At 38.4% G+C, this 13,014-nt stretch overlaps 1 protein-coding gene across 2 annotated transcripts in view; it reads left to right on the plus strand.

The window, feature by feature from the left end:
- Positions 1 to 7,738: 7,738 nt before the first annotated feature.
- The window catches only part of LOC103509814 (lutropin-choriogonadotropic hormone receptor-like), a 25,616-nt gene continuing 20,340 nt past the window's right edge, over positions 7,739 to 13,014 (plus strand). Inside the window, exons 1-4 of one of the 2 annotated variants that reach the window (XR_003391684.1) lie at positions 7,739 to 8,140; positions 9,058 to 9,223; positions 10,011 to 10,045; positions 10,486 to 10,635. Coding sequence is in view for 1 of the 2 variants with exons in the window: in XM_026824061.1 (XP_026679862.1) it covers positions 8,266 to 8,365; positions 9,058 to 9,223; positions 10,011 to 10,045; positions 10,486 to 10,635 (451 nt within the window). In the remaining variant the exon portion in view is untranslated. Of the gene's footprint in view, positions 8,141 to 8,190; positions 8,366 to 9,057; positions 9,224 to 10,010; positions 10,046 to 10,485; positions 10,636 to 13,014 lie in introns of those variants that run through there. The other variant, XM_026824061.1, reaches the window with a different exon arrangement.

Raw genomic sequence — 13,014 nt, forward strand, 5'->3', positions numbered from 1 at the left:
GACCTTTGTGACTGCTCATCATGGGGACATCACTGGTGGTGCAACCCTTCTGCTCTCTGGTGGACAAGTAAGTAGAATGGTATTTCCATAGGGTGGATGTTGACTTCCCCAAGGCAGACCTGCTGCTCATCATGGGAACATCACTGGTGGTGCAACTCTTCTGCTCTCTGGTGGACAAGTAAGTAGAATTGTATTTCCATAGGGTGGATGTTGACTTCCCCAAGGCAGACCTGCTCCTCATCATGTCGAGCACCTCTTTATTTTGTTAAGTTACATAATTATAAAAAAAAAAGTAAGAAAAACATAAACAAATTAAGTACATACGTAATGGTATGGGAATGACATCCACAGAGCTTCATACAAAATGGTGATGGTAGAATACGGGTGTAATATTTAAGTCTTAACTTCTTATCTTGCTTCCTATTTAGTTTGTTAAGTTTTAGATGTTTAATTTATAACTTCTCTCGAATAGACGGCAAAAAAAAAAAAAAAAAAAAAAAAAAGCCACTGAGGTTGTTCTCAACTTAATCTTCAGTCGCTTCTCGGCCTTTTGGCTAAGATCAAAGTGTATTTTCTGTCCTTATCAGATCGCAAAATAATAATAAAAGACTCTTGAGTGGAAGGTAACCACTAGGCGAGGTTGACGCCGGAGGCGTTCTCTACCACCTAATGCTTCCGCTACCACCACAAATCAGTGGAAGGTAACCACTGGGCAATGCAATAATCCAATGTATTTCTACCACCTAACCCTTAAGTCAAATGCTTATACAGGGTGTCCCTGAATGTACGAGTATGGTTACCTCGTTTTTCTCGGAGCCTTTTTGCGAATCGCGATATTGCCAAAATATCCGTAGCAAAATAAACGTGTTTCAAACAAGCTCCGAGATAAACTATTTAAGCATAAAGTCTGGGACACCCTGTATGAATTGGAAAAAAATATCTACTTCGACTGGGCTCGAACCTATGTCCTCCTGTATACCAAACGAGCAGAATGAACACTAAGCTACCGAGGCAAGTATTTATATGCTTGGACTAAATTAGTATATCATTCTGGATAGGTACTAATTAGTTAACACTTCCATGCTAATCTGTGTATCATGACTGGTCGGGAGGAAGAGCTCCTCTGGTGACCTAGTATCACACCAAAGACTCTCACGTCTGAGGTCCCGGGTTCGATTCCCAACAGGGTGGAAGATCGGCTCTGTGCTTGGACTTCAAGGTGTAACTTTCTACGGACAGTTGAGTAGCTACTTTTCTAGAGTAGAGACCAGTGGTGGCATTATTATTACCGAAATTAAATAATAATAAAACTTCTTCTCAAATAAATGAGAGCAGGCGAGGAAAGAATAAATAATAATGTGTACCTCTTATTATTTCCTTTTTCCAGCTATCTCACCAACGTGAGAAGCCTACGCCAGATAGATGAGAACACGTTTGAAGATTTCAGCAAGATTCGAACCATTTCCATTGTGAATGCCCCTCTCCTGACTCTCGTCTCTCCAATACCTCTTATTATTTCCTTTTTCCAGCTATCTCACCAACGTGAGAAGCCTACGTCAGATAGATGAGAACACGTTTGAAGATTTCAGCAAGATTCGAACCATTTCCATTGTGAATGCCCCTCTCCTGACTCTCGTCTCTCCAAACCTACTCAAACACTTGACATCGCTGAAAATTCTGTAAGTTCTCAAATAACCTTTACTAGCCGTTTGTAAATAATAAAAAAAAAGTTCGGGAAACCCAAGGTCTCATAGTCCCAAAATCTAAGAGATAAGTAAATTTTCTGACCCAATTTCCGGCCTCGGATAGCTTTTCGTGATAGCCCAGATGGTCACCCGGGTACCAACCAATTCCAACGTAACCAGCCAACTTTGTTGGTTTGATGAAGAGGTTTGATAGAGGGAACTGCAACTGCTAAGGTCTTATCGTCCCGAAAGTGAAGAGAGAAGGAATACAGGATAGGAGAAAGCCAACCGTTCCGAGAACGAACTTTATCTGATGTTAACGGGGCAGTGCAATAGTTCTACCAATTTCCGGCCTCGGATAGCTTTTCGTGATAGCCCAGATGGTCACCCGCGTACCAACCAATTCCAACGTAACCAGCCAACTTTGTTGGTTTGATGAAGAGGTTTGATAGAGGGAACTGCAACTGCTAGGGTATTATCGTCCCGAAAGCGAAGAGAGAAGGAATACAGGATAGGAGAAAGCCAACCGTTCCGAGAACGAACTTTATCTGATGTTAACGGGGCAGTGCAATAGTTCTAAACTAAAATGTACGCCGCACATAAGGGATCAGGAAGAGACCGCCTTAACATAATAATAATCTGATGTTAAAGATAAAATCGCATCGGACGGGAATTGAACCCGCAACCCAAGGCAGACGCACTCTACCTTCCAACATAACTAGGCTAAAAAAATAATAATAATAAATAAATAATAATTTAGAATTTTTCATTTATTAAATACTAATGGAGCTCTAAGGGATTGGTGGTTGAAGACTTCTTCGGTGTTAACTTCGCCTAGTGGTTACCTTCCACTCAAGAGTCTATTATTACTTATTACCTTTTATCATTTTCTCATAACATGATTGTTACAAATGTTACTTGTTACATACCTACATACTTAGGCTCCCGATTATGTAGGTACCTACCTAGCTACCTACGTAGGCACCCTTTGAAGTAATTTGTAAACATTCCCTTTATTACAATTATTACTCTTTGAACTATTCATAATATAACCTTTGAAGTAATTTGTACCTAAGTAGGCACCCTTTGAAGTAATTTGTAAATATTCCCTTTGAAGCACTTGTAAACACCCTTCTGGTAACTACTTTTTTTTTTACTTTCTATTTTTTAATTGTAGGTACTCGTTGAACCCTTAAAGTAAATGTAAAACCCTTAAAGTAAAGTAAAATATAAGTAGATATCCTTTGAAGCACCTGCTGTACGTATCCTTTAGAATAATTTGCAAGGCAATAAAATTAGTAGATAAAATTAATTCGTTCACATCTATGTAGGTAATTTGTATGTCATATTGGATTGTATGGAAACCAATACCTACTAATTTCACTTTTTAAAGTTCCAAAGTCTTCAATCATGTTTGTCATTTAAAAGTGTTAAGTGATTTAGTTGACGTAAAATAATCATAATGTTGTGTCAGTGGACATCCCTGGTTATTCTCCACTATGTTTTCTACATTTTGGGCGAAGTGGAAGCTTGTGTCTGTTCAAATCGTGTCAAGTGTATTTGCCTAGGAGACTCGTACAAAAATGTGACTCAGATGCCTTTGAAGTACTTGTAAGTACCCTTTGAAGTGATTTGTAGGTACCCTTTGAAGCACTTGTAATCAGGTACCATTTGAAGTATTTTGTAATTACTCTTTGAACTATTCATAATATAACCTTTGAAGTAATTTGCAAGTAGGCACCCTTTGAAGTAATTTGTAAACATTCCCTTTATTACTCTTTGAACTATTCATAATGTAACCTTTGAAGTAATTTGTAAGTAGGCACCCTTTGAAGCACTTGTAAACACCCTTCTAGTAACTACTTTTTTTTTACTTTCTATTTTTTAATTGTAGGTACTCGTTGAACCCTTAAAGTAAATGTAAAACCCTTAAAGTAAAGTAAAATATAAGTAGATATCCTTTGAAGCACCTGCTGTACGTATCCTTTAGAATAATTTGCAAGGCAATAAAATTAGTAGATAAAATTAATTCGTTCACATCTATGTAGTGGGGTACCTAGCTACCTAATACTCTGATCATTATCAAAGTGTCCTTATAGCATTATCAAAGAAAGGCCGTTAGATAACAGGAAAGGCTGAGTACAATCCAAGGTTAACTCGGTATTCTTACGGTTTTCACATATAGGTACCTTACACAATCATTAGTAATGATGGAATTCCGGATTTTCTGATTTTTCATCATCATTACTTGGAAATAATGACATTACTAATGATTGTGTAAGGTACCTAATAGAGTCAGCTCGTCGATTGACGAGATCGATTATGTGTGGACACAGTTTTAGAGATTTTTTAATAAATTTATTTATTTATTTTTTTTTAATTACTCTTCTCAGGACAATTGCTGATAGCGATATTGAGCTGTTGAACCATGACGTCATGAAGATGTATGCTAATTCTCTCCTTGATATGTAAGTGAATACTTCTTTTAATGCTGACCACTCACGCCGCGACCATCTGACAGACCTCAGACCTGGAGGTCTCAGAGGTCTGACAGACTGTCGGAAGCTTTTTCCGCTACACATCAACTGTCTGACACATCTCAGACTCAGAATGTCGTTGCCCGCTTAATACACTACGCTAAATATATCTGACTTTTTTTTTATCAATTGTCGACACTTTATTGATAATAAGATTATACACTTTATTGATAATAAGATTATGACTTCAATTGGACTCGAACCACCAACCTCCAAACCCAGAGTACACCGTACTGAATTGAACCCACAACCCAAGGCAGACGCACTCTACCTTCCAACATAACTAGGCTTAAAAAAAAATAAATATTAATTTAGATTTTTTTATTTATTTTTCCAGGAAAATCGTTCGCACTGGTCTGAATCACATACCTCAGTTTCCCGTATCCAATGACCTCGTCATGGAAGTTATGTAAGTATTAATCACTAGGTCGCGGGTTCGATTCCCGCCCGGGGCGAGCTTTATCCTAAACACATAAGGCTCGTGTTGTTGTTGTTATTGTTACAGGAGTGACAGTAGATCAGTCAACATTTACAACAGGTTCCAGGGTTGGAATGAGATCAAATAAGGTGACAGCTTGGGTTGGGTTCTCCCAGAGGTCTCTCGGGGTGAGGGTGGAATAAGGACAATAAGGTTCATCTTCGGAAGGGCTGGCTTTATAATAACAAACACATTCAATCTCTTTTCGCTTTTGGGACTATAAGACCTCCCGCAGTTATAGTACCCTCTATCAAAACTCTAGAAAAAAGTATAACATTCTAAAAATAATCCCGCAATTTTTCAATGAGAGATAAGAAAGTTCCTTGAAAATCAACGCGAAAATGTTCTCAGTTCATGATCATGACTCGGTGACGTAGTGGTCAAGACGCTCGCCTGGTAAACACGAGGGCGCGGGTTCGATCCCAGCCAAGGCATGGAATTTTATCCTCAATTTTTATTTGAGACATTGACCACATACTAGAATAGAATAGAATATACCCTGTTTATACTTCCCGAATGAGACTGAAAATTGGAGACTGGAGGAGAATAGGTACTAATGGAGCTCTAAGAGTTAGGTGGTTGAAGACTTCTTCGGTGTTAACCTCGCCTAGTGATTGATTACCTTCCACTCAAGAGTCTATTATATTACCTATTATCTCATAACATGATTGTACCTACATAATTAACTTTTAAATGTTAAGGGTCACTTGATTTTCCGCACTGTTACATAAATAAGTGGAACTTATGTACATATGTACATATTTAGAACATACCTACATATGTATACCAGCTAAACGGCTTTTTCATTCGCTACAAATGATAAAGCCATTTAAACTTTCCATTTCGAGGTATTCATCACTTATCAGAGTTAAAAATAGTTTCATTATAAACATTTATGCATTAAAATGAATGGCCTTAACAGCTTCATCTAGGCTTTTTCTTGAAAAAAAAAAAAAAAGAAAAGAAAAATGTATCTAAATTGCATATTTTATTTGTTTTCCTTCACAGAGATCTAGAGGGAAACAAAATCACTGAACTGTCTTCAGATTCTATCCGGATCAAAGTTGAACATTTGTAAGTAAGACCTGGCGCACGCTTTCAGTTAAATTCCTTTTTTTATATCTTTTAGATTGTACCTCGGTACAGAAGGCACTTTCTTTTACATCCATGCCTATCCAAGAACGGAAAAGTCTGGTTAGAAAATTTCCTCCCTGGCCAGAATTCGAACCCAGCTCCTCCGGGTTGAGAGTCAGTGCTCTGAACCATTCGGCCACAGAAGTGGGCTGTTAAGTTAAAGGCCTGCCGCATACTAGAAGCGTAGACGCGCGACTTTTAGTTGCGCGGAGTAGAGCGATTCCGCCTGTAAATCCAAACCTATGAAAATCATAGAGACCTCTCACACTCTAGGAGACCTAAGTCGTGCGACTCCAGTGTGGGAGGTCTTGGATTCTTAGGTTTGGTTTCAGGAGGCATCGCGCGACCTCGCGCTACGCGCGTCTACGTGTCCTTTGAGCGGCGGCCCTAGATTTTCAGATTCTTGAATATTTTAATTTTGTTTGGTGAGGCAAAAATTTAATGTACCTAAAGGTGCGTTTACATCTCTTAAATCTCCTCGTCTACAGCTTTGAAAGTCTTACAAGGCAGACGCGCTACCATCCACGGTAACAACGCTGGTCAAATTAAGCTCGTTACAAGAGGAAAAATTGTGAGAAGTACATAGCTACCTACCCTACAGCCTACAGGTGAATTTCATCAAATTCTTAGTATTCTTACTTTACTTTGCAGATTCCTCGGCTACAACAACATCAAAATTATCGAAGGTCGGGCTTTCAACGGATCTCAGATATCCAAATTGTAAGTTCTTGTTGATAAGGCTCGTCTTGTTGTTGTTACAGAAGTGACAGTAGATCAGTCAACATTTACAACAGGTTCCAGGGTCGGAATGAGATCAAACAAGGTGACAGCTTGGGTTGTTTTCTCCCAGAGGTCTGTCGGGGTGAGGGTGGAATAAGGTTCATCTTCGGAAGGGCTGGCTTTATAATAACAAACAAATTCAATCTCTTTTCGCTTTTGGGACTATAAGACCTCCCGCAGTTAGAGTACCCTCTATCAAAACTCTGGAAAAAAGTATAACATTCTAAAAATAATCCCGCAATTTTTCAATGAGAGATAAGAAAGTTCCTTGGAAATCAACGCAAAAATGTTCTCAGTTCATGATCATGCCTCGGTGACGTAGTGGTCAAGACGCTCGCCTGGTAAACACGAGGGCGCGGGTTCGATCTTGGCCTAGGCATGCATGGAATTTTATCCTCATTTTTATTTGAGACATTGACCACATACTAAAATAGAATAGAATATACCCTGTTTATACTTCCAGAATGAGATTGAAAATTGGAGACTGGAGGAGAATACTAATGGAGCTCTAAGAGTTAGGTGGTTGAAGACTTCTTCGGTGTTAACCTCGCCTAGTGGTTACCTTCCACTCAAGAGTCTATTATATTACCTATTATCTCATAACATGATTGTTACAAATGTTACTTGTTACATACCTACATACTTAGGCTCCCGATTATGTAGGTACCTACCTACCTAGCTACCTACGTAGTTCATAATTATTAACTTTCCAATGTTAAGGGTCACTTAATTTTCCGCACTGTTACATAAATAAGTGGAACTTATGTACATACATATTTAGAACATACCTACATATGTATACCAGCTAAACGGCTTTTTCATTCGCTACAAATGATAAAGCCATTTAAACTTTCCATTATTATTAATTAGAAATTTGTTAACTGTTAAGATTATCTCTCCCCCTCTCGAATTCCTCCGTAGAACCCAAATAAAAATTTAGGTAATTCTCAATAGGTGTATATAACATTTAATTTTGTGTTGACCCACCATAATAAATTAAAATAAAAAAAAAACTGTTAAGATGTTATTGTCCCGAAAACGAAGAGGAAAGGACAGGATAGGAGAAAGCCCGGTCCGAGAACCAGCCATATCTGTTTGGGATAGCTAACTAGGCTGGCGTTGGTGGCTTAGGTCCTATTAAAAAGTTGGGTAACTTTTAAGGATATACACGATATCGACACTTGGTAAAAACAACAAAAATCTTCTTTTTTTTAAGAGTTTTGATAGAACTGTAACTGGCAAAGTGTTTCGAAAATCCGCCCCGAGCAGAAATTGAACCCGCGACCTAGCGCTTACAACACCTACTATAACTTTGTGACAATAATAGACCAGGTTGATATTTCCAGGAAATGCCGCGGTTCTTGCCGTAACACTGAGCCGCACCTCGGAGAAATCTGTGCCGCGATTTCTAATCTCCCATCTGGCGATGGCAGACCTGTGTATGGCTTTCTATCTACTCCTCCTAGCTGTCAAGGATCTACAGTCTACAGAGGTCTACTTCAACTATGCCTATGACTGGCAGAAAGGTGAGTGTACTACCTTTTGTTTTTTGTAAAATTTAATTAAAACAGGAAATGCCGCCGTTCTTGCCGTAACACTGAGCCGCACCTCAGAGAAATCTGTGCCGCGATTTCTAATCTCTCATCTGGCGATGGCAGACCTGTGTATGGCTTTCTATCTACTCCTCCTAGCTATCAAGGATCTGCAGTCTACAGAGGTCTACTTCAACTATGCCTATGACTGGCAGAAAGGTGAGTGTACTACCTTTTGTTTTTTGTAAAATTTAATTAAAAGCATTCATTAATTTGTTCGTTCTCGGAACGGCTTGCTTTTTTCTAGCCTGTCTTTCTTCTCTCTTCGCTTTTGGGACGATAAGACTTTAGCAGTTACAGTTCCCTTTATCAAACCTCTTGAAAAATACAATTTGTAGTGTAACTAAAAATAAAATACCTAGTCAACTACTTAAAGCTTGGAGAGTAGCGTGTGGTCTGTGTCGTAGTATCCACATCCCGTAGAGTATGCCTTTTTCAGACCTTTTTGTTTTTATTCCAGGTTACGGTTGCAAGGTAGCTATCAAACTTCTTGAAAAATACAATTTGTAGTGTAACTAAAAATAAAATACCTAGTCAACTACTTAAAGCTTGGAGAGTAGCACGGCTGCCTTGTAAGCGCTAGGTCATGGATTTGATTCCGCATCAAGCGAACTTTACCCTAAACAGATAAGGGTCGTTCTCGGAACGGATGGCTTTGCCTTATCCTGTCCTCTTTTCTTCGATTTCGGGACGATGAGGCTTCCGTTGTTACAGTTCCCTCTTGGTAGTTTTACCGCCGTTTTTATTTCGTAGCAATAAAACAAGTGCTACATTAGACTCATGTGGTCTGTGTCGTAGTATCCACATCCCGTAGAGTATGCCTTTTTCAGACCTTTTTGTTTTTATTCCAGGTTACGGTTGCAAGGTAGCAGGTTTCGTCACTGTGTTCGCTAGTCAGCTGTCTATTTTTACTCTAGGCATGATCACCCTAGAGCGATGGTACTCTATTAAACGCGCACTGTATGCCAATAAGCTTACCATACATAGGACCACTTATTTTATTCTGGTGGGGTATGTGTATGCCAGTATAATGGGAGCCTTGCCTATGTTTGGTAAGTCCTGCTCATGTTTGCTGATTTTCGGAAGAAGAAAAAGTAATCATTGCTTTAAAACGCTTTTCGTCGATTAAATGTCCGAATAATTGCGTTAAAATGCTCGTCATTTGATCGTCCGTCAACCAATATAATACTCTAAATATTATGTCTTGAGTTGGACTCAAACGACCAATCTCTAAGCCCGAAGTCCAACGTGATAAATACTATACCACTGAACTTGTCACACTAGAACTGGGTGTCTGAAAAAGCAACTTTGATGTTCAAATTTTGTAATTTTTGACATCACAACAACTAGGGACCTATATGCCTATTATAAATTAATGGTTATTTAATGTTTTTAAAGGTTTTTCATCTGTAATATCACGGTAGGTACGTCATAATTTTTGCCAAGTACGAAATGCAAACTGCGAACTTTTTTCAGATGTTAACAGCAGATGTTTGTTTCTCATTCCAGGTATCAGTAGTTACTCCACCACCAGTATTTGTCTGCCTATGGATACTCGACACTTGGGTTCCAAGATATACGTACATACGTTGCTTCTATTCAGCAGCCTTGTATTCGCCATGATCTGTGTTTGCTATTTCCAAATCTACTCTTCACTAGGTAATGTAAATGTAAATGCAGTTTCTTTGTGTTATTATATCACAACTTTAGTGCTCACTGCGCAGCATTGTAGGATTTTCCCAATATCTCAATAATCCTAAAATCCAATGTTTACCTACCATGCTGGCACCGGTCGCTAGGTAATGTATGCCAGTGTTATGGGAGCTTTGCCGATGTTTGGTAAGTCCTGCTCATCTTTGCTGATTTTCGGAAGAAGAAAAAGTAATCATTGCTTTAAAACGCTTTTCGTCGATTAAATGTCCGAATAAGTGCGTTAAAATGCTCGTCATTTGATCGTCCGTCAACCAATATACTACTCTAAATATTATGTCTTGAGTTGGACTCAAACGACCAATCTCTAAGCCCGAAGTCCAACGTGATAAATACTATACCACTGAACTTGTCACACTGGAACTGGGTGTCTGAAAAAGCAACTTTGATTTTCAAATATCACAACAACTAGTGACCTATCTGCCTATTATAAATTAATGGTTATTTAATGTTTTTAAAGGTTTTTCATCTGTAATATCACGGTACGTCATAATTTTTGCCAAGTACGAAATGCAAACTGCGAACTTTTTTCCAGGTGTTAACAGCAGATCTTTTGTTCCTGATTACAGGTATCAGTAGTTACTCCACCACCAGTATTTGCCTGCCTATGGACACTCGACACTTGGGTTCTAAGATATACGTACATACGTTGCTTCTGTTCAGCAGCCTTGTATTCGCCATGATCTGTGTTTGCTATTTCCAAATCTACTCTTCACTAGGTAATGTATGGGCCTATAATAGTTAGCATCTCAACTAGGGATCAATTAATCATAATCTATATTTTTACAACCATATTAACTAGCACTTGCTAGTATTCAGAAATTTGAGGGGTTCTGGACCTCAATGATAGCAAGAAGCAAAGAAACAGCCTTCAATTTGAACGGGCCTACCTCAAGGATCCCAGCCTGCTAGAGTCTTACTCTCTCATGTTTTTGTCCGTTTTTTCTGTACGAACTTTTCCCCAATCATCTCTGATGAATCCTACAGGATACTAAACGACCAACAGGTGTTCCTGCTTACCTTTCTCACTTAGCTGTGCATCGTACCATCCACAGAACAGATTTTTCTGGTTCCATTCAGACTCTCCATGTCTCACCATTACAATGACATACTTCGCCATCTTCTTCGCTTAATTTTTTGTAAAATTTAATTAAAAGCATTCGTTAATTTGTTCGTTCTCGGAACGGCTGGCTTTTTTCTAGCCTGTCTTTCTTCTCTCTTCGCTTTTGGGACGATAAGACTTTAGCAGTTACAGTTCCCTTTATCAAACCTCTTGAAAAAGACAATTTGTAGTATAACTAAAAATAAAATACCTAGTCAACTACTTAAAGCTTGGAGAGTAGCACGGCTGCCTTGTAAGCGCCAGGTCATGGATTTGATTCCGCCTCAAGCGAACTTTACCCTAAATAGATAAGGGTCGTTCTCGGAACGGATGGCTTTGTCTTATCCTCTCCTCTTTTCTTCGATTTCGGGACGATAAGGCTTCCGTTGTTACAGTTCCCTCTTGGTAGTTTTACCGCCGTTTTTATTTCATAGCAATAAAACAAGTGCTACATTAGACTCATGTGGTCTGTGTCGTATCCACATCCCGTAGAGTATGCCTTTTTCAGACCTTTTTGTTTTTATTCCAGGTTACGGTTGCAAGGTAGCAGGTTTCGTCACTGTACTGTGGTACAATCACATTGTTCCAGTAGGGCAGTGTTCTCTCGATGGTCAACTTTAGTGATTCAAACATCGGGAATTCTTCTTTAGATGGTTCAGAAGCATAGCGCGGATCATCAACAATGTTGGAGTAGTAAGCGTGATCCTCCAAACCTATTGTGTCTCTATGGACTCTCTCATTTTCATAGGTTTGTTTTTGAAGCCGACCACGCGCTACTCAAAGTCGCGCGTACAATGTGTGACAGGCCTAATGCGTTTAGTGCACGTTCGTTCTAAAACGTTCTTTATTATTTTCAGGATAGGAATATGTCAGGAGAGGGCTCACAAATACAGAATGATCTCATCGGGTCTCAATGGAAACACGGGACTTCACAGCTTGAGTTCTTCCAGAAAACAATCCCATGATGATATTAAACCTAGGAACTAGAGAAAGCTAGGAGTATTTGTATGGTTTTAGCTATTTAAGAGCTAAAAGAACTCAAGAAATCATTACTCAAACCAAATTGTAAACAGAATACCTACCCAGAACTGCAATTTATATGATAGGTAGGTATATTGTATTGGAAAATGTACAAACTTGTATTTACAGACCCTTTGTATTATATTTGTAAATAAACATTTTCTTGTACTGATATTCACAACTACTATCTCTACGTTTTAATGATGTCTCATGATATCAAATACAAGAGAATCAAGATCCTACTTATTCAGATTGGAAAGAAAATATTTCTGATACGCTAATAGTGTAAAATAATATAATTTTATTTTAAATTACATTTGAATATAATATGGGTATCTCTAGATACAAGGTTAACAGGATAACAGGTAACACACAAATAATTATAAACAAAACGGAATAAACAATTTGGAATAGACTTAATAGGAATACTATCGTGCTAACCCGACTAAGCTCCTAACATTTAAGAGGAATTTGAACAAGTTACCTGATATTTGTCCTCAGTGTGTACAATGTACGTTTATGAAATGATCATAAGAAAAACCAATATCATACGTATAAATGGTAGGTTACGTGTTATAAGACCCAGTTTTTTCATTCCTTAGTTATTGGACCTGAATTCCACTCGGGAAGTTACTTTAGATCTAGGCAACTGAAATCAAACCCACATGAAGGGGTAAACACTTCGTTGTGCGAAACACTTCATCAGAAGACATAAAAGTGTATCTGATTCCGGAGCTGTTATGAAAATACTCGAATTCATGACAATTTTCTGGGTTGCGTGAGTTGGGAAAAATGTATAAAAAAAAAACCCAACTGAATAAGAAAATAACATCTATAAATTTTTGTACACACAAGCTGCAGCAATAGTTACAGCCACCTTCAGATGTATATTAAGAGCCATGTCTTCTTTTGGCTTCAGTGCCTTCAGTTGTATTTTTAGTGCCTTGTGCTAAACAACAAAATATGTCATAGGAAT

The sequence above is a fragment of the Diaphorina citri genome, unplaced genomic scaffold (assembly GCF_000475195.1).
Source record: "Diaphorina citri unplaced genomic scaffold, Diaci psyllid genome assembly version 1.1 scaffold533, whole genome shotgun sequence".
NCBI lineage: Eukaryota > Metazoa > Arthropoda > Insecta > Hemiptera > Psyllidae > Diaphorina > Diaphorina citri.